General features: G+C 38.9%; 1 protein-coding gene across 22 annotated transcripts in view; it reads left to right on the top strand.

Moving 5' to 3' along the window:
- The window catches only part of PHTF2 (putative homeodomain transcription factor 2), a 137,260-nt gene that overhangs the window by 31,118 nt on the left and 78,400 nt on the right, over nucleotides 1-27,742 (top strand). For 14 of the 22 annotated variants that reach the window (XM_002712019.6, XM_089329451.1, XM_051849727.3 and 11 more), the window contains one exon: nucleotides 2,534-2,613. The exons of 4 other annotated variants lie outside the window; for them this stretch is intronic. In XM_002712019.6, coding sequence (XP_002712065.3) covers nucleotides 2,569-2,613 — 45 coding nt within the window. In that variant the 5' untranslated portion in view covers nucleotides 2,534-2,568. Of the gene's footprint in view, nucleotides 1-2,439; nucleotides 2,614-27,742 lie in introns of those variants that run through there. 4 more of the 22 variants (XM_089329437.1, XM_089329452.1, XM_089329442.1 and 1 more) reach the window with 4 other exon arrangements.

The raw sequence follows: 27,742 nt of genomic DNA on the forward strand, positions 1-27,742 counted from the left end.
TAAAAATATACTGGCCGGCGCCGCGGCTCACTAGGCTAATCCTCCGCCTAGCGGCGCCGGCACACCGGGTTCTAGTCCCGGTCGGGGCGCCGGATTCTGTCCCGGTTGCCCCTCTTCCAGGCCAGCCCTCTGCTGTGGCCCGGGAGTGCAGTGGAGGATGGCCCAGGTGCTTGGGCCCTGCACCCCATGGGAGACCAGGAAAAGCACCTGGCTCCTGGCTCCTGTCATCGGATCAGCGCGGTGCGCCGGCCGCAGCGCGCCAGCCGCGGCGGCCATTGGAGGGTGAACCAACGGCAAAAGGAAGAGCTTTCTCTCTGTCTCTCTCTCTCACTGTCCACTCTGCCTGTCAAAAATTTAAAAAAAAAAAAAAAAAAAAAAAAAAAAAAAAAAAAACTAAGAATTTCACATATTTAGTGGTGTCTGGGAGAAAAAAAATCTTTCATATTTTGTATCTGAAATATGTAGTTCAGACTTGAGAGATTAGGAGTGAGTATCTTTATTTTGGTATATAATTTGGGTAAAGTGAAAGAAGTTAGGTAAGTGAAAAGTTATCCTATTTCTTTACCTTTTTTTGTCCTTTGCATTGAGGAAAATGGATTATAACCACTTTGAAAAGCATACACAATTGTCCTGACAAACAAGTATAATGAAGGTATAATGTTATAATGAGCAGCCCCCTAGCAGAATTATTAGGGAAAACCTTTAGGATCCAATGTGATTAGACTTAATGTGTTACCCACAGAGGCCTCCGGGACAAAACAACCAAAATGGGAGAGTTTAAGTCAGTAAAGAAAGCTTCCCCAAAAAAAACCTGGTGAGAGAAATAAAAGGAGCCACACTTAACTGAGAAACTTCAGTGGAGGTTAACTTTAAAAAACTTAAAAGTTGAGAATATAGCTGAGAACTGAGGTTGCAATCTTATGGTAATGAAGTAGCTATTTTTGTTCTCAATGTCAACAGAAACTGATTACTTGTATCCTTCTGTAAACTGCTTACCATGTTTAAAAAAGGAAATACAAATACTTGCCAGTTCCTAGATTAGGGAATTTTTAAATATAAAAATTAATGATAAAATACATAGTTAAAAACAACTATGGTTGAATATCTACTGTATGACTGTGGTAGATATCTTATTGATTGGTCACAAAAGTCCTGTGGGATGAGCAGGTGCAGTTATTCCTATAACTGAAAGGAACTGAGGTTCAGAGAGATTAAGTGACTTCTTCAATATTACATAATAGGTAGTGGAGCCGATATTCGAAGCCAGTTCTTTTGATCCTCTTTTTTCCATTATGTCAGGGTATTTGGCAGGGATTTCAAAACATCATTTGCTCGAATTTGATCAGTTTAAAAATGAAATCATATGTTAGGAAAGGTAATGTCTTAGGAAAGTAGTTTGATCTGTCGTGCTGTCAAAAATGCAGGCATTAAGTAAATCTGCTTTAAATTTTTAGAAACTGATCATCTGAACGTTTGAATCTACTGATAATAATTCTCACTATGTTTGCATGCTGACGTGTTCCAGAAGCATACATGCTTCCAAGATGGGTACAAGCTGGGGGGTTTCTGTTTACTGTTGCAGTATCATTTCTACACTTTCAGCTGTGCAGGTGCTAGGATTGGCTCAACAGGGTGCCCTTTCCTCCCATTTCCCTAAGATTGTGTGTGGTCTTGGGTGGTCCTCGGTTGTTATGAGCTCTAGGGCCAGTATTTGCTTTTAAGCAAGTTTTAGGCTTATCCCTGCCACTAGGTACACTCATGCCCGTGACATCTTATGTCTAGAAAGGCATTCTAGAGTTAACTGGAATCAGTTTAAAATCCTTTCTAGGGTTAAGGAGCCTTTACATTTAGTATGCAGTACTGTTTTAGTCAAACACAAGAAAGATGCTTATGAGGTCATCTGGTAAATCTCTAAGTACCACCACCCATCAACCATGATACCTAGGAAGTCCTTAATAGTAATTACTCCTTTGTAATTAACTCTAAAGTTGGCTTAGTTTTTATCTTAAATTCTAGACTTCTCTGGTTATTTGATTTTAGGTCAATTTTGTGTTTACTGAGGGGGGCAAGAAGTAAGTATGGTTATGAATTTGGCTCATCTGTCAAGCCATCCTTTATCAGCAGTAACTGACACTAGTCCCTGCTAGAAACTACAGCAAAAGTGATCTGTAACCGAGTGAATGAATTGCTTTCTATTGTAAGTGAATTTGTAGGTGAAAAATTCTCGATAGAACCTGGGAGATTCTGAAATTTATTTAAAAGGTTAAATTAAGAAAAAAAATCATTTTAACTTAGTTTGTAGGGAAACTCAAGTGTTAGATTCATTCGAAAAGAACTTCCTTTTATTATGGCAACTGATTTTTGTTTACTTGAGAGAACCTGTTGCTAAAATAGTAATGAGGAAGGGTGTAATATAAGTACAGTCATACACCCCTTGCTCTGCAAGTAACTAGAGTGCTATGTGTGCAAGTTGTTCAGTCTCCTTTTGGAAGGTAGAAGTAAAGTCACGTGCATGTTTTTCTCTCCTACACAGCCTAAAATGACGGACGTGTAATGTTAGTGGAATAAATGGCGTCCAAAGTCACTGATGCTATAGTCTGGTATCAAAAGAAGGTAAGTTGCTAGAAAGCTTTTAACTTTTTAATGTTTGAATGCCAAAAACACATGTTCATTTTCTGCTAAAGATTTTATGTGAAATGCTGCCTAAAAAAGTTACAGAATGAATTTCAGGATTTTGAGTGGAAGGGAAAGATTATTTTAGTTTTCCTTGCTAAATTTACTTGTAAACGAATCAGAAAAATTTTCTTTACTTTCGATTCCACACTATAAAAGTGGCTACTCTGTTATAACATAAATCAATTCTCCAGAATTATGCATATAATTAGTATTATATAAAAAGACTAAAATTTCTCTTATTTTCATATTTTTAAAAACAAACTAGATTAGTAGAGCTGTTAAGATTATAAAACCTTTATACCAAGAGAAATTACCATTTTTTAATCAGTTGTAAGTTATTATTCATAGCTAAATCTTTTTAGTAAAAAAGAAACCTTTGGGATTACATTTTTCAAAGTGAAATATTAAAATGTTCATTTTGATGTTTTAGGATTGGTTGTCATAACTGTTTATTGTCTCATCCTGCATATTTCAAAATAGGCTTTATCAATGTAATATTTACCTTTATAAAATCCAAAAGAATATGTCACTTTTCAAAATATAGTAAAATGTTTACTCCTTAAGAGTGGTGTCTATGTTCTGTTGAATGCATGTTGTTGTATGAAATATCTTAGATTTTTGGTGTATAGTAAATTATGTGTGTTTTCACACTTAGAAACATTTTTGATGCCTTATTCAGGTTTCTATTAATGAAATATAATTATATATTTAAAGCTTTTCCTATATAGGGAGAAAAACAGACATTTTAATAATTTAGTTGAGTTAGAAATAAGTGATAATTAAAATAGTTTAGTGATTAGTCAAACCTAAGAATAAAGCCTGTCTGTGGACGTATTGTTTGTTTTCTGAGTAGCGCATGCCGTAGCTGAGTAATACCACATTTGTCACATAGGGTACTTAATCAGAAGCATCACTGTTACTGTATTGTTAAATTTGATCTTTTATAGTTCTACTTGTATGTTAATGTCACCTCTACTTTTACACTTCCAGTCAACTTAAAATCCAGTTTAGCCAAAGGGTAAAACAAGAGAAAATACTGAATAAAAAAAAAATTATGTTTTTAATTTTGTAATTTCCTGCATGTATTTTTGAAAATCTTTCTTCTTCCTAATTTCTACTTTAGGAAGGTAATGTTTTTAAAACTTAGTCTCTCTTTGGCTTTTAATTTCAAACTTCACTAAAGATCATTACTAGAATATAGCTGTTTGATTTTTTTTTTGAGATTGGAAATATCAGACTCATTTTCAGTTAATGGGTCACCAGTCTCTTATCTGGTGGTCTTTTCTATACCAGGTTTGGCTATTGATTAGTAATGGTTTTCCACCTCTTTTAAATCTTGTGGATACTTCTGAAATTAGCAAACTGTGAATGTTATTGCAAGAAAAATGTATATAATAAGCACACACACGAAGTATCACATCTGACCTGAAACTTACGTTAAGATGTTCTGGTCTAGATAATTTTAGAAATTTTAATATCTTACCATTATTTGATTTTGTGACTATCATTCAGTGGTATCTGGCTTATACTGGGTAGGAGCATGATAAATAAAAACCCAAAACCATTTACCTTCATTTTCTTGAAATATTTTTGTTTGGTTGTAACTCGTTTTAGAATCCGTTTTCCCCACTGGGAAATGGTGATTTTTTTAAGTCTTCATTTGTAGTTTTGAACACCAGCTAGCTCCAAAGGCTCTAACTTGGCTTGGGAACTGTTTTGAACATGGGTTCTAATATCAGATGTGACATTTCCAGGAGAAAATTTAAAAAATCATTTAAAGTTATAAATATATAGAATTTCTAATAAATACTAGTTATCTTTTAATTATTCATCTTTTTATGGCTTACCTTGAGGTTTTTAAAGCCTTTTTTTTTTCCTTTTCTTTTTTTTACAGGCAGAGTTAGTGAGAGAGAGAGAGAGAGAAAGAGAAAGGTCTTCCTTTTTCCATTGGTTCCCCCCTGAAATGGCCGCTACGGCCAGCGCGCTGCGCCAATCTGAAGCCAGGAGCCAGGTGCTTCTCCTGGTCTCCCATGCGGGTGCAGGGCCCAAGCACTTGGGCCATCCTCCACTGCACTCCCTGGCCACAGCAGAGAGCTGGCCTGGAAGAGGAGCAACCGGGACAGAATCCGGCGCCCCAACCGGGACTAGAACCCAGGGTGCCGGCGCCTCAGGTGAAGGATTAGCCTAGTGAGCCGTGGCACCAGCTAAAGCCTTTTTTTTTTTAAGATTTATTTCTTTATTTGAGAGTTGGAGTTACAGAGAGAAGGAGAGAGAGAGACAGAGAGAGGTAGAGCCTCTGCCTGTTGCTTCACTCTCCAGATGGCTGCAGTGGCTGGGGCTGGGCCAGGCCTAAGCCAAGATCCTCTTCTGATCTCCCACATGGATGGCAGGGGCCCAGGCATCTGGGGGCCATCTTGTACTGCTTTTCTCAGGCCATTAGCAGGGAGCTGGATTGGAAGTGGAGCAGCCAGGACATGAACAGTCATGACATCCATATGGGATGCCAGCATCATTTACCTGTTATGCCATAATGCCAGTCTAGAGATTTTAAAGTTTTTTCATGTCTAATTTTAGATTTCACTTTATGTTATTGTAGCCTCCATATTCATTAATGATTTGAAAGTTCCTATTGATCCAACGTAGCTCTCAGTTATTAACCTGGAGGAACAGGTCATGTGAGAAGAATAACAAAAGGGGAAAAACAGTTTTTGGTTAATAAGGAGCCATTGAATAATTTTTGATAACAAAATACTCTCTTTCCTCCCTCTAGTTTCTTATTTGCAGAGAGAGAATTATTTATCTTTTGGAAGGCATGCTAAATAGGAATCTGAAGTTGCTTGGGTTCAAAGATAATTGACACATTATGTAATCCTTTAAAAATGATCAGATTCCGTTGTGGAGGTCATATTTTGAAATGATGAGGTTCTGTTTTCAGGAGGTGAATATATATATATATATATATATACACACACACACACACACATATGTGTATATATATATACTTTCCAGATTTAAAAGGGAAGAAAAGTACTAGCAATACTGTATAGAGATAGTAAAATCATAAATTTAGCTTTTAGAACTAAGGAAGAACTGCATGATAAATGAAGGAGCTTCAAAAAGTATATGGAAAATGGAATCAAAAGATAAGTTTATTTTGGTGCAAAAATATTTTGAAATCCAGGCATAAGTTTAACATAACAAGAATTTTCCATGAACTTCTTTTTAAAGATTTTATTTATTAATTTGAAAGACAGAGTTACGCAGAGGCAGAGAGCGAGAGAGCGAGTAATTTTCCATCCACTGGATCACTCCCCAGATGGCTCCAATGGCACCAGCTGCGCCGATCTGAAGCCAGGAGCCAGCAGCTTCTTCTGGGTCTCCCACATGGATGCAGGGGCCTAAGCACTTGGGCCATCCTCCACTGCCTTCCCAGGCCGCAGCAGAGAGCTGGATCAGAAGGTGTGCAGCTGGGACTCGAACCAGTGTCCATATGGGATGCTGGCATTGCAGGTGGAGGCGCTATGGCACAGCGCCGACCCTTCTATGTACTCTTTGAAGACTTCTCTTGGCCATTGCCTTTAGCGAATCAGTGGCCAGCAAGAAAACTTGAATTTATTTAATGCCTTCCAGATATGAGCCAAAAGTGGGATTCATTTAATGATGTAAATAAGAAATTAGCTTGAGTCACATGAACTTGACTGATAACTGTTGGTAGTTAGAGCTTTAAATTGTCTACCTTTCTAGTAAATTCAGCTCTGTATGCTTGCATATGCATGTACGTGTTTGAATATAAGTATGTATTTAGGACATTTCAGAGTGGTAATTTGTCCACGGTTGCCCAGACAGTTAAGAGGTATTGAGTCTCAGGTTTTAATTCCCAAAACCTGTGCTGTTGTGTACCTTTAAGATTACCCTTCTGGCATCATCAGTTTAGGATTATTTTGCAAGTAAAGCAGATCCAGCTCACACTATCTCAAGAGAGGAAATCTGACTTTTAAGCTGAACCATGCAGGGTGGGGAAATTTATCTCATGATTGGCAAGCTCCCAAGACCAGAGCACTGGCAGATGTGTCTGTGTGCCTCTCTCCTTCCTGCTTTTCCAGAGTTGGCTTAGTCCCCCCACCACAGATGGCTTTCTCTGCGTTATGGAAACAAGCCCTAAGGTGTGCCTTTCGACTCCCCTGTGGCTCCTTGGGAAGAAAAGATGCAGGGATGGCTGGGATACCTGGGATACAATGAATTTCCTAGCTTAAACTATTCTTGACCTTTTGCCCTGTTGGAAGAATCTCTGCTTTATATTAGAGAATCTTTCTCCTCCAAAAACCTTGCAGCCAGGGAATGAGTATCTGCAGTTTCAGACAGAGTGAATTGTGGTTAGTCTAAGGCACTCATCGAGTTTGCCCTTGCCAGTGATTGGCTTAATTTGGGGCATGCATTCCACTCCTAGCTAGTGAGATATGAAGCTTCCTGCAGAGACTCTCACTTCTTAAAAAAAAAAAAGCCAATAATAATAAGAGCAAAGCTGACATAATATTTATTATGTGCCAGGCATTTTTAAAGTGCTTCACATCTAATACCTAATTTAATATAATCAGATGAGTGGAATGGAATAGAAGGTCCCGTCCCTGCCAGTGGACGAGGATAGATGAGACTGTTGTTGAGGCTTTGATGCTGACTTCCCTCCTATGAGAGGAGCTTGCCAGCAAGCTGAGGATGGCAGAATTGAGGCCTGAGCTTTTCCGGTCCTTTTGAGCCACAGAATTAGTCAACTCTGGAAACGATCTACTTTGAGACTTCTTACTGTGTGAGATAATCAATCTCATTTTCAGTTATTCATAGCTGGTTGTTTTAGTTCTTCTCTTCTGAAGCATCAGCGATGCACGGAAGTGCTGTCTGATGGACGTGGTTTTCTGATATAGTCCTTTTTTGCCTCTGGATGAATATAGTAGTAAATAGAAAATGAAGATATACCCCCCAAAAGAGAAGTGCTATCTCTTAATAAACAGGCTTATTACATTTTAAAGTTTTTTTCTTATATATCCTATTGCATCTTTAATGTAATTATAAACTGTTGCCTAGATCGGGATCTGTGTTTGTCTGTGGACCTGTATTTTACATTACCAGCTTGTAATATTGAACATGTTACTTAATTGCTGAGCCTCCATTCTTTTGTAAGGTGCAGGTAGCAGCACTTTCCTGGTATGCTTCAGAGATTTTCTAAAAAAAGATTTATTTACTTATTTGAAAGGCTGAGTTGAGGGGGAGAGAGCTCAATCTTCCATCCGTTGGTTCACTCCCCAAATAGCTACAATGACCAGTTCTGGGCCAGGCCAAAGCCAGGAGCCTGGAACTCCATCAGGGTCTCCCACAAGCGTACAGGGGCTCAGGGACTTGGTCCATCTTCCCCATCTTTCCTGGGCACATTAGCCGGGAACTGGGTTGGAAGTGGAGCAGCTGCAGCTCAAACCAGCCCCCATAAGGCAGGCTGGTGTCACAGACAACGGTTTAACCTGCTGCACCACAACAGTGGCCCCACTTCAAAGATTTTTTTAAAAACATTTTAAATTGTTTATGATTCTCTTAATAAATATGAAATGTGACTTAAAAATAGTGATTATCTCATTACTAGAATAAAATAGGTGGTACAGTGTCCTCCAGTGCTTAATAGTTTCTCTAATGACCATATCTATGCTATACATATTCCTCCCTCCATTTGGCCAAAAAGGCAGGTATGTGTTTGCAGAAAGGCCAGAGATGTTGCCTCACCTCCTTGGCCACTGTCATCTGTCCAGGTGTGTTCAAGGACTCAAGTTGTCCTTCTATAACTTTTTTTTTTTTTTTTTTAATTGGAGCTTCTGGAAAAGACTGTTTAGCTTCTTTCATCAAAAAGTAGTTAAAAGTTGAAAGTCTGGAGCAGCCTCCAGATGCCCTGCTACATTTCTCATTACATGAAGAAAATTGTGGACAGAAGGAAAGAATGAAGTTCAACAGAGATTGAGGAATGCGACACAAGAGACGTCCTCAGGCCAGCATGGTTTCCATCCTTGGATTCTCACCATCTGAGCTTAGCGTTACTTCTCTTAGCTAGTAAATTGTCACTCTTTTGTTGAAGCTAGTTTGAATTGGATTTTTTTCTTGTGGAAAAAGAGAATCTTGACCAATGTTAAGGAAGTTGTGTATGTGTGCATGCATGTGTGTATAAATATGTGTTTTTGTGTGTATAGACCTAGGCATTTCTCAAGAAAATCACACACAGAATATGAATCTGTTTTATGCATTTACAAACTGAACCTGTGTGAAATAGAAGTCAGATCAAAAACCTTCACGTCTCCTTTCAGTCACAGCCCTCTGAGGGTGATGGCTATATGAGGCACTGTATCTTAATAGGTAACTAGAACACTGATTTTGGGTTTGAGAAGCAAAGATTTAAATCCTTATTTCTGAAAGTCTGTATGGCTTTGGATAAGTTGCTTTACCTTCTCTGAATTTCACTGTAATCATGTTTACAAAGCAATCATAATGGCATCTTTTATATTTATTTGAGGATTACTTCATGATCCACGTGTGTAAAGTGTTCACATATTGCTGCTAAACACAGGATTAACCTCCAATGAATGTGAATTAGTTCTGTTATTATTACATTTTATAACTAAAATGTCGGGCTTTTAATGTCTGATATTAGAACAGTGGATGTTTAGTTCATATTTGTTGTGTAACAGCAAAGTCATGACTAAGTGGCATTTATAAACCTCAGCTTGGCCTGCGTCAGTCACTGGTCATGTTTATGTTTTCTTTTTTAACCTCTTCCTTTTTAATGACACTTACTGGCCAAAAATAATACTTGTGTTAGCACAAATAGATTGTTTAGTTTAGTTGCAGTAACATTTGCCTTTTCAGTTAAGATTTTTTTTTTTTAATTTTATTTAAGTTCTACAAGTTTCATTTATATACAGATTTAGGAACATAATGACACTTCCCCCACTCCCTTCCTCCCTCCTGCCCCAGCTCCAACCCTTCCTCCTCCTCATTCCTCTCACATTCCCACTCTTATTTTTTACAAAGATCTGTTTTCAGTTTACTTAATGATCATATAGTTAACTCTACACTAAGTAAGAGAGTTCAACAAATAGGATGAAGAGAAAAAACAAAACAAAACAAAACAAAACAAAACACTGTTCCTCTACGGAAGAGACAAGGGCTGTAAACAATCATGGAATCTCAGAATCTCTATTTCACTCCAGTACATTACATTTCAGGTGCTCTGTTAGGTATCTCAGATCACGGAAAACATATGATATCTGTCTTTTTGGGACTGGCTTATTTTACTAAGTATAATGGTTTCTAGTTGCATCCATCTTGTAAAAGACAGGATTTCCTTCTCTTCTCTTCTCTTCTCTTCTCTTCTCTTCTCTTCTCTTCTCTTCTCTTCTCTTCTCTTCTCTTCTCTTCTCTTCTCTTCTCTTCTCTTTCTTTCTTTCTTTCTCTTTCTCTCTTTCTCTTTCTCTCTTTCTTTCTCTTTCTCTCTTCCTCCCTCCCTCCCTCCCTCCGTCCCTTCCTTCCTTCCTTCCATTCCTTCCATTCCTTCCATTCCTTCCATTCCTTATATTCCTTAGTGTATATATGTCATAATTTCTTTATCCAGTCAACGGTTGATGGACATATGGGTTGATATCATATTTTAGCTATTGTGAATTGTGCTACAGTTAACATATGGGGCTACAGATAACTCTTTCATATAGTGATTTCTTCTGGTTTGGGTAAATCCCCAGGAGTGGGATGGCTGGATCCTATGATACATCTATATTTGGATTTCTGAGGAATCTTCATACATCTTCCACAGTGGCTGCACCAGTTTACATTCCCACCAGCAGTAGGCCAGGGTACCTTTTTCCCCACATCTTTACCAGCATTTGTCATTTGTTGATTTCTGTATGAGAGCCATTCAAACTGGAGATGAAAACTCACCATGGTTTTGATTTGCATTTCCCTGATGGCTAGTGATCCTGAGCATTTTCTCAAGTGTCTGTTGGCTATTTGAATTTCCTGTCTTGAAAAATGCCTGTTCAAATCCTTTGCCCATTTCTTTACTAGATTGTTTGTTTTGTTGTTGTTGAATCCCCGCCCCCCCTTTTTGTCATGAAGTTCTTAATTTTCCACCCACATACCCTCTCCCAATTGGGCAGCTTTAGCCTAAATAACCTGGGTGTTGGCCGGTGCCGCGGCTCACTAGGCTAATCCTCCGCCTAGCGGCGCCGGCACCCCGGGTTCTAGTCCCGGTCGGGGCGCTGGATTCTGTCCCAGTTGCCGCTCTTCCAGGCCTTCCAGGCCAGCTCTCTGCTGTGGCCAGGAAGAGGGGCAACCGGGACAGAATCCGGCGCCCCGACCGGGACTAGAACCCGGGGTGCCGGCGCCGCTAGGCGGAGGATTAGCCTAGTGAGCCGCGGCGCCGGCTCTATAAATGTTCTTACGGTTGATTTATTATGAACATAGACTACATTAAACTAATGGTCATATCAAGATATTATAAGAAGTTGCATTAGTTTTCCTAAAGCTTTAATAATAAATGAATATAAACTGAGTAACTTAAAACAGCAGAGGTTTATTTTTTTCACAGTTCAGGAAATCAGAAGTCCAAAATCAAAGTGTCAGCAAGATTGGTTCCTTCTTGAGAGAGGCTCTGAGGGAGAAGCTGTCCTAAGCTTTCTCCCAGCTTCTGGTGAACAAGCCTTGCCATTCCTTGGCTTCTACGTACCTCATTGCAACCTTTGCCTCCATCTTCGCACTGCCTTTTTCTCTTTCTTTGTGTTTCCTCTCCACTTCTTACAAGGAGAGCAATCATTGGATATAGGGCCCACCTAAGTTAAATCTCATCTTGAGATCTTTAATTGAATATATCTGCAACAACCCTAGTTCCACATAAGGTGGTATTTTGAGGTTCCACTACCGAGGTATAACCTAGACACATTCTTGGTTTTAGTGGATTCCATGTAGAGATGTGTAGCTTTATTTTCTTCTCTGTAGCAGTATCCTATACCACCAGAATGGAACTGAATAAGAGAAGATTGGCAGTTCCTTAGTTCCTCCTATATGATGCGTTAAGGAATCAGTTAATGTAGATTTTAGCAAAATTTTCCACTTCCAATTCTCATTAAATACACATATTTGAAATCTTTATGTAGTCTGTTATGAGGTTTGCTGTCTCATTTATTATAAATAATGATATCCTTTCATTTTAAAGACTTCATGTAAGTGAGACCAGAATATACATTTCTTACTGCTGTAGTCTTGGAGGGCTATCATAAATTATTGTGATAAATTATTGACAGTCTCTTAAATTGCTGACTGTTCCTGTTAGGATCTAGCAATATTGAATAAAAATTGTGTAAAATATTAATCTGTTTCAGTCATAAAATTGCAACAGTTAAGTTGAATAACATTTTAAAAATGAAACTTGTAGGCCGGCGCCGCGGCTCACTAGGCTAATCCTCCGCCTAGCGGCGCCGGCACACCGGGTTCTAGTCCCGGTTGGGGCGCCGGATTCTGTCCCGGTTGCCCCTCTTCCAGGCCAGCCCTCTGCTGTGGCCAGGGAGTGCAGTGGAGGATGGCCCAGGTGCTTGGGCCCTGCACCCCATGGGAGACCAGGAAAAGCACCTGGCTCCTGGCTCCTGCCATCGGATCAGCGCGGTGCGCCGGCCGCAGCGCGCTGGCCGCGGCGGCCATTGGAGGGTGAACCAACGGCAAAGGAAGACCTTTCTCTCTGTCTCTCTCTCACTGTCCACTCTGCCTGTCAAAAAAAATAAAATAAATAAATAAAAAAAATGAAACTTGTAAATCAAGATTATGTATGATATTGTATTTTTCTATCACTGCTACAGGCTATTGAAAAGCCATCCATCTCTTTGATGTGACAAAATTTGCATTTGGGGCTAATTAGAAACAACAGTTTAAATAGATTGTATACTGGAAAACGTATTTGGCTGTCCTGAATGACTCTGTTAGCTGACTTTATTTTTACTTACTAACTTTGGATTAATTTCTTAGCTTTTCCTAAGGTTCTTTATAATATTGAGATTGCTATGAAGATTAGAAGAGGTAACATGTAAAGCATAGTGCTAGGTATACAGTAGACATGTGAAAAATATTGCTGCAGCAATTCCTCTGCCTTTTCATTTTGCTAAATATGGATTGTTGTTATTAGTGATATATTTGTTTAAAGGTTTTAGGTAATTGTTATTTTAAATGGAACATTTCTGTATTTGTTAAAAGGAACCAGAACTGTTAGATGTGGCTAAGTTCATTTTATATTAAGAATTCTGTACTTGCATTTAATTGCTCTCTCTTTTATCCTTTGCTTTAATATCTAGCACAAAAATAGCTGCCCCCTCCCCCAGTATGTGCTATTCTTTATGAGATCATTTGAAGTACTTTTTTTCATGGTGAAGAGGAATGTTTTAGGAAATAACAAAACAAAAATGCTGCATTAAAAAGTTAGTAGAATAGATAAATTGAAAGGCAAATAGAGTTTGTCAAGTTTACTATCACCTAATTTTCCACAGTAAATTTGAGGAATGCACTATACTATTTGGTGAATTTTCTGGACATCTTTCTTTCAATGACAAATTTTCATTTAATTTGGATTTTTTTCCTAAAGTTATTTAGCACTGCAGATGGACTAGAAATGACATAATATTTTTCTGATTTGTGGTTGTTGCTGTTACTGTGGCTTTGATCTAAAAGACATTGGGATTTATTCCCCTTTGTTTTCACTTCTGCAGCCTTATCTTGGTTTATAGTTCAATCATCTAGCATAATTTTAGGTAGATGAATTACATTGCTCTAATGCAAAACCTAAAAGAGAACTTCTGCTTGGGTGAAAATTCTAGTACTCTAATGAGCCAGTTTTGCTAACTGTTCTATCAATGATACAGAGAACCTCATTTCTGTCTCTCCCTGCCCACCCACCCCAGGTTATTATTGTTTGAGGATACTTTGTGCTAGAATGTAACTTATTACTAAAGAATCAGAAATGGAGGCAGGCTTTGTAGCACAGAGGGTTAAGCCACAGCTTTCTACACCACCATCCTGTGTCAGAGCTCTGGTTTGAGTCCTGGCTGCCCTGCTTCTGATCCTGCTCCTTGCTGAGAGCCTGGGAGAATAATGGAAGATGGCCTAAGTGCTTGGGTCCCCATGACCTCCATGGGAGACTTGGATGAAGTCCCTGGCTTCTGGCTTCAACCTTACCCAGCGTTGTCCAGTGCAGTCATAAGGGGAATGAACCAGCTGATGGAAGATACTTCTCTCTTTCTATGTTACTGATGGACCAAAGACATAAACCTTAGCCATTCTGGCTCATTGCCCAAAAGATAGATAAACATTGGAATTTATCCCTTGCCCTTGAATCTCAATTGGGTCTCACACCCTATTGCCTTTACACCCCACCCTCACATTCTTCCCCAGGTTCCAGATGCCCAAGCAGCCACCTGAAAAACCAGTTGCGTGGCCATCCTGAAAGACCAGTTGCAGGAATTCAGCTCTGCTTGCTGCCCCTAACCCCACCCCATCCCTAGATCTCCCAAGATATAAAAAGGCCCAGCCCCAGGGGGTCAGGCCTCCGGCAATTTGTATGTCTGCAGTTGGCTACCCACCTCTGTGAATTTATTTTCTCTGAATAAATCCAGTCCGGTGTAGATTCCTATACTGCATCCTCTCTGTTCTGCACCTCTTTTTCTTACATTTTTGGTGCCCTGTGTGAGGCAGTACCGATCTGTACTCTTTTCCTAACAGTTACTCTGCCTTTCAAATGAATACATAGTTTTTAAAAATCAAAAATGTGGGGCTGGCGCTGTAGTGGGCTAAGCCTCCGCATGCAGCACCAGCATCCCATTGGGTGCTGTTCTAGTCCTGTCTGTTTTCTCTTCTGATCCTGCTCTCTGCTATGGCCTTGGAAAGCAGAAGAAGATGGCTCAAGTGCTTGGGCCTTACACCTTCTTCAGGGGAGACACTGGAGAAGCTCCAGGCTCCTGGCTTCAGATCAGCCCAGCTCTGGCCATTGCAGCCATTTGAGGGGTGAGCCAGTGGATAGAAGACCTTTCTCTCTGTCTCTCCCTCCCTCTCTCTGTAACTCTACCTCTCAAGTAAACAAATAAAATCTTAAAAAATAAAAAATGTCGAAAAGATACTTTAGAAATTAGCCTGTCAAGTAGCTTTATTTTATAGATAAAAAAAACTGAAACACTGAGAGATAAGGGAGCTCAAGGTCCTGTCTTTTTCACTTTTTGAGCCAGTAGTACCTATACTTTCTAGAGATAGCAGCTTCACCTCCCATGAGGAAAGAAAGTGGAAAAGGCAAACCAGCCGTGCACTGTTCCCTAGCAATAGCCTTCTGGCTGCTAGGCGGTAGTGTTTGTAGACTAGAAGGGGATCAGTATGCAAAGGTGCTGAGTTCACGAAAACATTATCAGTAGAAAATTCTCTATTTTTATGATTTTTTCGAGGACATAATTTCATTATGTTCAGGCCATATGAGTAACATCCAAATACTTAGTATTTATTTCATATTTGTTGTCTTTAGAAACTGAGTGTTTAGTAATAGAAAGTTTTGTTTTGCAGAACCTTGGTTTAATAGAACTAAAAATTTCTGTACAGAACTTCTTTAAAATACTGCAATCAGTTGCTTGTGACTTTTTTTCTTAAATGATTAATGGAGTAGTTATTCCATTAAAAGGAAGCAATCATTTACCTGTAGCTGTTGCTAGATAAAATGCCTAAAAACTGAAGTAGTTGTTTATACTGCTTTATGTGGAAGATCTGAGAAAAATAATAATCAAAAAAAGATGTTATTTGAATAGAGTTGAGGTTCTTCAATGAATAAAGCTTCTACCTTTTGGGTGTTGGAAAGACAAATATTTTATGTTGTACTGGAAAACCAGTCTCTATCCTTATTCGTTCTCTGATGAATAGATTTAAAATAGAGGTGTTAGTCAAGTATATAGTGTGTGCCAGTTACATTCCAAATATCTTGCAGTTGGTTTATCTTTAGCCATGGTAACAGACATAGTAGTGAAATAGATTGGTAGATTACCATTGGCAGGATAAAATTAGACAGATGTACCAGTAGCTATGAAAGACCTGGGAAGAACTAAGACCCTGTTGTTAAACTTCTGTATGTTTATAGTTCTATGAAGAAAGATATTTATAAATGCTGTTTAACAGGGTAACTCAGAACCTAAATCGCTCTTTGCCAAATGGCCCATGGAGTTTATTCAAATAAAAGATGTTGATTCAATACCAAGGCTTGAGTCACAGTGAATAAAATGTCACAGAAGGTACACAACCTAAAATTTTTCCATTTGAACTTCTGCCTAGAATTAATGTCCTTATTAGGAATTTTTTTCCTGATCATTTTAAGCGATATCTTGTTTTAATTTGCTTTCTGTTTTTGGCATTTCCCCTCTGCCCTCCTACTTGCTACCACACACACATACACCCCTTATGATGGGATTAGAATTACAGATAAAGAATTCTGGTTTACCTGGTTTGTGGAGAAGGTTCCTACAATTTCTAAACAGATAGAAGAGCAAGTTAGTGGAGTGACATTATTAAACTGTAATTATTGTAATGCTTTAAGGAATCAGAGGATGAGGTCTTATTTTTCGAACTTCAAAATTGTTAAGTGGTAGGATATATTTTTAATTGCTACTTTTTTTGTCCACTGTGACACTTTTATATGTTGTTTATTTACTGATAAAAAACTAGAGGGAAAATTAGTATATGGAGCCATTGACTTCATATAGGGAAAATGCAATACATTTAGTTTACCATTGCACTTTGATTTTTAATATCAGACTTTATTATCAAGACTTTCTCTCTACAAAAAAATAAAGTCCTAGTAGGCTTTGTGTTCATCCACATTTAAATAACATAATGGATCTACTGTGTACCAGGCACTGAATTTTTATCTTCAAGAAACTCCCTATTACAGGGGAACCAAAGTGTGCTACCATAAGATTAAGCCTTAATGTGCTATGGGAACTCAAATGAAGTTCCCATAACCTTGTCCCTCCAATCACTGTTTTGTTGTCTCCTACGTATTTCTCAGATCTGCTGCTTCATTGCTCCTTCCAGTTATTTTCTCCTCACACCCTCCAGAGTGATTTATCTTAAATAAAAATTTGACTTTGTCATTATCCTATTTTACACTCATCAAAGCCTTCCTCTTAATTTGATAAACTCAAGTCTTTCCACGAAACCTTGAAGGGTTTTTCTGATCTATCTTCAATTAGCTTTATAGTTTCATTATCCCTTCTAGCCTTCATCTTTTCTTAACTTCTGTTATTGTCCTTTCAGTAGCTGTGACTGTTTGAAGCATCTTCGTGTTGTTTTTGACCTCAGTGCTTGCATTGCCCACTTCTGCTCTTTTTTATTTTTAAACTATCTTAGTGTTGGTCCTTAAAGTCGAAGTGGGGAACGTGGCCGCAAGGTCATCTTCCAATATTCCTAGAGACTGGATTAGTAGCTCCTGCTGTGCTTTTGTAGAGAAGTCCTGTGTGCTCTTTGTAAGGCAGTAGAATTTTCTTTGTTTTTCCTCAACTCTTTCTCTTTTCAGAAGTTTACAAAGTTGTGTGATAATTGTCTAGCATTCTCCAAGGACATCACTGTCTTTTTAATTATCAAGATATTTGATGTGTTTAAACCTGTTGGAGTTATTGTCCTTAATGGTGCCGAAATTGTTCTGTCTAAAGGAGCTTATGGGCTTCTGAGTATCTCTGATATGACCTGGTAGTATTTGGCTGTATTCTGAGGAAACATTTGAAATGGGACCAATTCTGCATAGAGAGAGGGAAGCTACAGAGAGATCTGGATCCTCTTCTACTATCCTAAATATAACCATCCTTGAGTGTTCATAATTTAGATAGAAGCTAAACTAATTCTGATCCATCTACCAGCAGTTCTGTGGGAATCTCTTCTAAAATATTATTCTTAAATATTCTAAAATATTCTCTGTGTTATAATGGTATTTGGTTTATTCTAGTATTTACCACAGCCTGATTTACAATGTAATTGATCTCCTTTGCTAGTCCATCATGGTGAAAATGATTTTTTTTTTTTTGACAGGTAGAGTTAGACAGTGAGAGAGAGAGAGAGAGAGAGACAGAGAGAAAGGTCTTCCTTTTTCCTTTGGTTCACCCCGAAGTGGCCACTACGGCTGGTGCGTTGTGGCCAGCGCGCTGTGCTGATCCGAAGCCAGGAGCCAGGTGCTTCCTCCTGGTCTCCCATGCCAATGCAGGGCCCAAGCACTTGGGCCATCCTCCACTGCACTCCCGGGCCACAGCAGAGAGCTGGACTGGAAGAGGAGCAACCGACCGGGTCTAGAACCCTGGGGAGCCGGCGCCACAGGCAGAGGATTAGCCTAGTGAGCTGCCTGAAAATCATTATTTTTGTAACCCCTTTATTTTAGGACCTTACCTTGTAGTTGGTACTTGTTAAATTGTTTGCTACTTTTGTTACAGTGCTTCCAGGAGACAAAGTTTATATTGAACTTCATTTATATAGTTTTTCATTCTTATGTTGAGTTCTTTGATGTGCCGTACTCAAAGCTAGGCACTTATTTCAAGTGACTTGGTTTAATTTATCGAATAGTCATACATGTGAAATGCTCTCTGAATGCTGAATATCTGCTACAGTTTGTATCAAGCATAAAATCTTAGCCTATAGTAACATTTCCCAGAGTGTGTTCTGCGTGGTTGTTAATAGGCATTAGTAGAATAAAGGGATTTTGTAGGCAAGTTAGCTTGGGTAATACTGAGACAAACCTAAGCAGGTTTTGTGATTATAGGATTTCACAGTCCAAATATGCACACACAGTGTGGCTGACTTAGACTGTGACTCTGTAAGAAGCACATAAATTATCAATTAATTTGACTTAACCCACTCCCCAAATATCCATAGAACACATTTAGGAAAATGCTGACCTACTGGTTACAAGTTGCATAGAGTTTGTCACAGCAGAACGAGCCTGGAATTTGAACTCAGATCTTGGGTTTCTGCCCCCAGATACTAGATGTAAAATCTTCTGACCTCTCCAAGAGCCTTAGCTGTCTCATCAGTAAAAAAAGTACTGTTCTATACATCGTAAGATCGTCAGTTCTTATGATATATGCAATGAAGATGTTAGTATGGTCTTATCCAAATAAACATCTTATTGTACATGTAACAAATACTTAATTTCTCCTTTTACCTAATTTTCCCTTGTTCTAGATGGAGAAGATTTCAGGTTAACTTCTGTAGGTCTACCTTGTCTTCCTTGGTTGCAATTCTCAAGTTACCCAGATTCTTGTGATTACGGCAGAGCCATGATGACAGAGGGCCTGGGTCGTTAGACTCCAGTTCTCAGGGATGTAGACTAAGTACCTAGGAGCAATTTATATTTGGTTTTTCTCCATTTTAATTTTACCCTCTGTAAGTTATGGGAAGGAAGCCAAACAAGTTTTTAAGTAATCTGGATCAGCTCTCTGCTAATGCACCTGGGAAAGTGGTAGAAGATGGCCCAAGTGCTTGGGGCCCTGCACCTGCATGGGAGACCTGAAGAAGCTCCTGCCTCCTGGCTTCGGATCGGCACAGCTCTGGCCATTGCAGTCATTTGGGGAGTGAACCAATGGATAGAAGACTTTCTTTCTTCTCTCTCTCTCTCTTTCTCTGGCTCTACCTCTCTCTATAACTCTGACTTTCAAATAAATAAATTAAATCTTAAAACATAAAGTAATCTGGATCTGTTTCATGGTCTCATTTTTCTATTTCAAGTAATAAAATGTTAGGTATTTTTTTGAATTACAAAGATATTTAAATAATTAAGATATGTTAGTATTCTTGGTATTTTAAGATTTTGTTTTTTATTTAAGAGGTAGAGTTACAGACAGAGAAGGGGAGACAGAGAGAGGTCTTTCATCTACTGGTTCACTCCCCAGGTGGCAGCAGCTGCCAGAGCTGTTCCAAAGCCAGGAGCCAGGAGCTTCTTTCGGGTGCAGGGGCCCAAGGACTTGGGCCATCTTTCTCTGCTTTCCCAGGCCATAGCACATAGCAGGATTGGAAGATGAGCAGCTGGGAGATGAACCCAAGACATAAGCAGAAGCTTAGCCCACTATGCCAGAGCACCAGCCCCACTATTCTTGGTATTTAAATTGCTTTAAATTGTGCTACGGCTCTTCATACTATTTATAGTAGACCGATAGAAATATGTAAACAAGGAAAATGTTACGGTCTTAATTCATATTAGTCAGAACTAGAATATACCACGGTATATCCTATGATGACTGCTAAAAGTATATATATACATTCTTTCCTTGTTTTATGCTACAGTATGAAAGAAAACAAAGGATTAGGTAATTCATTGAGATGACATAAAAGCGGCTAACATTTATTGGGCTGTTAAGTGTCAGCTGCTGTTGTTGGCTTTATGTGAATTAGCACATTTAATCCTTATAATAACCCTGTGACTACTTTGCATATTTTGAGGTCTGAGTAAGTGGGACTGCATGAATTTTGTATGTTTTTATTTTCTTCCTTAACAGGCCCTGACAGCTTCCCTGCTGGCAGGGAAGCCCACAGAGGGTCTCTAGAGGCAGAAGTATTGACATCAATAATTAAATCAAAAATTAAATGCCACCTGTCTCACATACCTCTTAGTGTTGAGAGTCAAGGCAGGAAAACATAAGGTGGTTTTGTGTAAGGATGTAAAAGAAATTACTGATGGATGTATGGTTCAGTTGGAGAGTGGTCTATGGATTTGAATTCTTACGTTCTGACACTGATTAACTATAAAATAGGGACAGCGCTAATATTTGCAGATTAGATGAGTTAATATGTCTGGCACTTGGTAAGTAATACATGCTAACTCTTCATTGTTGTTGCTGCAGCTGTTAACATTCACTTCCACTGCTGGCAAGGGACTACAAACCTGACTTGAGTATCATCCTTCAGTGACAATGTCAGGGGCTCAGTCAGTCCAGGCTGTAATGGTGAAGCGGTTTTTTCCTGTCCTGTTGCCATCCTGGGTAGCGAAAATTTAGTTTTGGTGGGGTGAGTATTTGACTTAGTGGTTAAAACGCTACTTGAGATACCTGCACTCCATGTTGGAGAGCCATGGGTTCGAGACCTGGGCTTTGTTCCCAGTTCCAGCTTCCTGTTAATAGGCAGCAGGTGATGACTTCATTAGTTGGACCCCTGCAACCTATGTCGAAGACTTGGATTGAATTCCTGGCTCCTGAGTTTGGCCTGGCTCAGCCCTAGCTGTTTTCGTTTTGGGAGTGAACCAGCAAATGAGAGATCTGTCTGTCTTTTTCTCTCTTTTCTCATTTGTGGTCTTTCTCTGCCTTTCAAAGAAATTTGTTTTTTCTTCTATTTAAGTAAATGTTACCTCAAACCAACGCTTTTTTTTCTTTGCTTTTGCTTTCAAGTTACCCATAATTTTCAAACATTATTTCTTAAACAGAACTCCTGGTATGGACATTTTTAAGCAATGTTTATTTATTTATTTGAAAATCAGAGTGATAGCATTAGATTGGGAGAGAGAAAGAAAGAGAGATCCTCTGTCTGCTGTTTACTCTCCAGACGACTTCAGCAGCCAGGTCTGGGCCGTGTTGAAGACGGGAGCCAAGAACTCACTTAGGGTCTCCCACATGGGTGGCAGAGGCCCAAACACTTGAGCCTTCCCAGACACGTTAGTAGGAAGCTGGGTTGGAAGTAGAACAGCCAGGACTCAACTAGCAGTATAACATAGGATTGCATAGCATTGCAAACTGCAGCTTAATGCTCCATGCCACAAAGCTGGCCCCATGGTGTAGACATTTTTTATTACATGATTTCCTGAGTGGAAGAGTTGGGGAAGAGATCTCTTCAAAATGGAGAATTTCTTCAGAAGGAAATGAGGAAACCCAGAGAGGTCAAAATAATTGACTGAGATCACAGAGTCATTATGTGGTGAGACTGGGAATTACACCCAGGAATTTAGTTCTGAGCTCTTACCAGTACTGAGTTCCCCCTTCTTTAAAACACAAACAGTAAAACAAATTATTTTGTAATGAATCTAGGTTTTCTGATTTAATTTCTCCTTGTAAGCAGAATGTTGTCTTAAATTGGCTATGTATTTTAAAATTGCTTCCATTCTAAGTTTAGGATTCTTTTCTTGAAAGTATAATGGAGACAGTAAAACAAATATGTGGTATCAACAAACCATAGTCTAATATTGTTTGACTTTTCAAATTAAAATGGAGTTAGTTGAATATATAACTGGTGTGTATAGAAGTTTCCCTTTTCACTCATTTGAATATAGAAATGTCATCCATAAATGAGGAAAATTTGCATTTATTGCCAAGCAGAAATGACTGTAGAAAGGCATATAGCACTGAGAAGTAAGAAGTTGAAGAATATTCTTGGAATACATGAAAGAATGTTCAGGGAGGCTACTCAGACCTGCTGTGTTTCTCAAATGGACTCAAATGTTGAGTCTGTTCTTTGTCAGTTTTCTTACGGAAGTTTCCTAAATTCGAATTCTTTTTATATCTGTGACACTTAGAGAAATGTTCTAAGTTGTTCAATTACATGTCTCTTATAGGTAATTAATAAGTATAAAATACAAAAATTATAAGGCTAAGAGAGTTAATAAATAAATTTCCAATAAATACTTCAAGAATTGCTTGCTATCTACTTAATTTAATAATTACCATTAAATTCCTCATAGCTTAAACTGTTCTTAAATCTTGTTTAATTATTTATCATCTCTGTATGAATTTATATCATAGTTCAGTTATCTAAAAATCAGAGTTTGGCTTGGCTTTCTGTTATACTCCAGCTATTATGTAATGGAATCAAGAGCACAGAGTTTGATTTCAGTGTTGATCCAAAACTTCAAGAGAGGTCATTTTGATGAAATCCAGTTACACAGATTATAGATGATGGTATTTTGTGTGAGGCTAGACATGACTGAGTTGGAAAACAAACTTTAAGGGTGTACTATTTGTCAAGTTCTGTGCTAAACAATTTATAATGGCCCTAATTTTTTTTTTAAGATTTTATTTATTTGAGAGGTAGAGTTATAGACAGAGAGAGGGAAAGACAGACAAAAAGTCTTCCATGCACTGGTTCACTCCCCAAATGACCCCAGTGTTCCGAGCTGGGCTGATCCAAAGCCAGGAGCCAGGAGCTTCTTCCGAGTCTCCCATGCAGGTGCAGGGTCTCAAGCACTTGGGCCATTTTCTACTGCTTTCCCAGGTCACAGCAGAGAGCTAAATTGAAAGTGGAATAGCCAGGACACGAACCAGCATACTTATGGGTGAGGGTGAAGGCTTAAACCATTACTCCACAGCACCAGCCCTAACCTCAATTTTCAAAACATCCCTGAGGCTCATAGGTTTTATCACTTAATTAAAGTGCTCCAGGACACTGAGTGACTGTCAGAATCTTGGCCTGTTCAGGTTTTATGTCTAAAGCCTAATTTCAATGAAGTCTTATATACACATTTTCACATAAATGCTAAAATTCCTAATGACGAAAATATAACAAAGTATTTGTACAGCATATAATGTTTCTCTAACATTTATTTTTTCAGTTGCAATAAACTTATCATTTGTACTATGCATTTTTTTTTCTTTTTGACAGGCAGAGTGGACAGTGAGAGAGAGAGAGAGAGAGAGAGAAAGGTCTTCCTTTGTTGTTGGTTCACCCTCCAATGGCCGCTGCAGCCGGCGTGTTGCGGCCGGCGCACCGCGCTGATCCGATGGCAGGAGCCAGGTGCTTCTCCTGGTCTTCCATGGGGCACAGGGCCCAAGGACTTGGGGCATCCTCCACTGCATTCCCGGGCCATAGCAGAGAGCTGGCCTGGAAGAGGGGCAACCGGGACAGAATCTGGCACCCCAACTGGGACTAGAACCCGGTGTGCTGTCGCCGCAAGGCGGAGGATTAGCCTATTGAGCCACGGCGCCGGCCACCATGCAGTTTTAAATATCTCCAATCCTTTGGGAGACATATCCTCTAATACCAGGCCAATATTAAAATTAAGTAATAATATCCTAGTATGTATATTAAAAACAGAAGAAAACTGTCAGGGGCAGTCTCCTGGATACAGAGAGAAAAAGCCCACCAGGAGTCAAATCTTTTTCCAGGCTATTTATATAGAAGCATCCTTTAAATGCTTGTCTTACAAAAATGTAGCCATTTCTTTTAAAAGAAACAGCTTTGTTGATGTCTTATGTGCATGTAGTATCAATCATGAACACCAAGAAAAAGTGACAGCTACTCTTAGGAATCTGGTCAACTAAAAAACATCTCAGTAAATCAAACAATAGATATAACTCCAATAGGGGATATGTTTACTTAATTTGTAACTAAGCAAGTAGTTTGAAATGGTTTCTACTACTAAGACTAGCAATTTCTAAAATTGCTATTATTTTGAGAAATTTACTGGAAGACAGTACTTTATAATGGAAAACCTATGAGTATGAGCAACCATGCCTGTGGATGGAATCCAAATTCTTTGTCTTAAAAGCTCTCTGTTGTCAAATTACTTCAACCTCTCTGAGACTCAGTGCCCATATCTTTGAAATAGGGACGATATTTTAGAGACAGAGACAGAGATCTTCCATGTACTAGTTCACCAAATGCCTGTAGCCTGGGCTGGGCAAGGCTAAAGCAGGAGCCCAGAACTCCGTCTGTGTCTCTCCAGTAAGCCATCACTGTTGCCTCTCAGGGTGCGCATTAACAAGAAGCTGGTTCAGAAATGGCACAGCTCAGACTTGAACGGGTGCCCATATGGGATACTGGCATTGTGGGCAGCAGCTTAACCTACTGTGCCACAACGCTGGCCCCCTTGAGTATTCAAGTATTTGTTTTCATTTTGACATGAACAATTTGAATTTGTATCACACACAGAGGTCCTGTTTTTACTCTATGAATCTTAATAACTTAAGCAGGAAAAACACAAAGTCCTTGGAATTGGACATTCTGTATTAAGGGTCTGGTTCTGTTTGCCATTCTATGGCTTAGGCCAAGTTATTGAACTTCCCGATGTGTGTTCCATTTTCTTTAAAATTGGGATAACACTGTCTACCTCAAGGATTGTTGTGAGGTTTAAATGACATTGTATAAGTAAAATTGTTGCTGCAGAGCTTCCTGTGTCATGATTGTTGTATTTGTTGACTAATAATAGCAGTTAATATTTGTTGAACACTTTGTGCCACACATTGTCTGAACATGTTTTACATGCATTTAATCATCACAGCAACCCTATGAAATAGATACTATTGCCATTATTCTGATTTTATCATTAAAGAAACTAAGATTCAAGTGAGATGTAATAGTTTCCCTAAGGTCACCAGGTGATGTATGGTTGAGTAAGAAGACAAGGGCTGCAGTATCTGTACTGCTTCTTTATTCTGACTGTGTTTGCCACTTTACAGCCAAATCTGGTTTGTTTCCTCTACTTTTTTCCCTCATCTGGGCCGTGAGCTCTCAGATGGCCCTGAGGAGTGGCATTGAACTTGTCTTGTCCTCTTGCTCATTCCCTGCCTGAAGCGCTACCATGGGGCAGCAAGTGCTCAAAAACTGGGAACTGCAGTTATTGTTTATTAATACAACTATCATTTTAAATTAAATGTTCTCTGTGTGTATAGCCTTTAGAAACATTGCTGATTTAATGACTAGATTGATTTGCTTAGTGTTATTTAACTGAGTAGGTATAATTTTCATAAATGATGTTGATAAATGTCTTTTCTTGCATTAGGTGAGAAAATGAAACCCATGTCCTTTTGGAGGTTTTTCCATCCTTAAGTGTGGTAAACAAAGTATGAGCAACAGCATTAGGGTAATGTGAAAACAAAGTGAAGTTCATTTATTCTTGTAGAAACTGTGTTTCTCTAATTTAGAAGCCAAGGAAGTCTTCCGTTTTTTAAACCAAGCTATTTATTTTTAAGTAATAAATAATAGCTATTCAATAAAAAATAGCTTTTCACAAGCTATTTTAAGCAACTTATTTTAAATAATTTTTAGTAATTTCTACTCTATAATAATTGAAATAACACAAGAAATTATTTCAGTAATGTCAAAATGTATGGATTTTGCTTTTAACACTTGGGACTTAGTGTTGTGCATTTGTTCAGCAGAACTTTACTCTTTCCCACAAACTGTTTTGAGCCTGTTTAGTTGTTAAATTGGGCCACACTCAAGTTACTTTCCTATGTGTCATAAAAGTAACAGTCTTCACAGTTCATGATCCAGAGTTGGTGTAAGCAGAAAAGTGAAAGTTAAATTATCTTTGCTAAGATGACTTCTTGGGAAAGGCTGTTATTCAGGCAGTGCCACAGTGCCTGGATTAATACGTCCACTGAGCACATATTCCCATGTACCAGCCAGTTGGAAAATAAACAATCTTCGTAAATTATGCAGAGTGGTGTTGGTTTGCATTAAACAGCAATGTTCTCTATTTAAGGTTGGGCCAGGAAAAAACACCACTGTGTTCGGCTTCTACTTTTCATTATATATGTAAACCACGCCAACAGCAGACAGCCAAGACTTGGGAAGGAAAGGCCAACCAGGGCTATGTTGGGGCACTCAGCAGCAGAGTTTCTAGAAACTTCCCTCTTGGGCTCCGTTGTTATTGTTAATTTTTTTTCTCCCTATTAGCTGTGTGTCTCTGTTCTGACGTTTGAAATGAGGAGAGAATCTTCATGGACTCAGATGAGTCAGACATCTGGCTGTGGATCCTTGTGGTGGGGAGAAAATGTACAGGCTCAAATAACACAGATGTGGTGGTTGAGAGACCCCATCAGAGTATAGCAAGACTACCGTCCTTTATGCTTAGTGATTGATTTCATGATTTTATTGCCTGTTAATGAGATGACTATTGAACCTACTATATATGTGCTTTAAGGATTTAAATTGGAAATTTAGTTCCTCAGATATTTAAATATTAAACATGGTAGCTTGGCATTTGAGAGTTCTTGTGGGACCTGAAATCATAGTGTATCTGTTGGGTGTCCTCAGTTCTGGAGGTTAATCCCCTTAATCTCTTCGGAGGACTGAAGGAGAGCAGTAGGGAGGAGTCAGATGAGCTAGTCCATGGCTGCTGTTTCTCTCATGTGGCCAAACCCTGCTTTTTGCTACAGAGGCCAAGAGAGCTGATGACGGCCTCCTCTTCTTGGCTTTTCCTAGAACTTGGAGTTCTCCCAGGTCCACCACAAAGCTGTTTGCCAGGTTCCCTTCCTTCTTGTCTCTTCCTTTCCTGTGTGAACCAGCTGTATTCTTTTTGTCACCATCTAATGCATCTGAAGTTACCCTTTTGCCACAAGAATCCTGTGTGGAATGTTGTTGTTTTCTTGAACAACAGGTATATTTTAGCATTTTGTTTCTTTAACTCATTTTTTTCTCTGAAATCCTAGAATATTTATATTCTAAGTAAATAAATAGTAAAGTGTGTATCTGTCTGCCCTTTATAATATTACATTTTGACAGTTTTGTTATTAAAATAAACTTCCTAGTTGAACATTTCTGTTAAATATCTTAAAGGAAAAGCCCCATTTATTTTCATTACAAGATTTCATTGAATTGATTTTGAGCAGCGCCAGCTGCTTCTGTAACTTGTCCCCCTATATTCACATTACTTTTCCATGAGAAAAATGCATTCAAAAGCACCTAGTCTAGTGCCTAACAGTCGATTGCTTTTTGAGAACATTAGCTTCCATTTTCTCTTCATTTTTTATGTTGTTTTTATCATAATTGTAAAAGTAATAAATGTCTTAACATAGGAAGAGTGGAAAATACAGGTATGTGTAATAAAAAGTAAATCACAATTTCTCCACTGTTCACATTGTGACTTGTCCCCAATAAAATTAGGGTTTTTGTATACATATTTCCTCCTGTTTCTATGGAACATATCAAAAGTACTTTTTTGGGACTGGGGCTGTGGTGGAGCAGACTAACTCACTGCCTTTGACACTGGCATCCCACATCAGAGTGTCGGGTCATCCATGTGGCTTTAGCCTGGCCCAGCCCTGGCCATTGTTGCCATTTGGGGAATGAA

The sequence above is a fragment of the Oryctolagus cuniculus genome, chromosome 3, assembly GCF_051225735.1.
Source record: "Oryctolagus cuniculus isolate XC-2025 breed Fujian yellow rabbit chromosome 3, ASM5122573v1, whole genome shotgun sequence".
Classification (NCBI taxonomy): Eukaryota; Metazoa; Chordata; class Mammalia; order Lagomorpha; family Leporidae; genus Oryctolagus; species Oryctolagus cuniculus.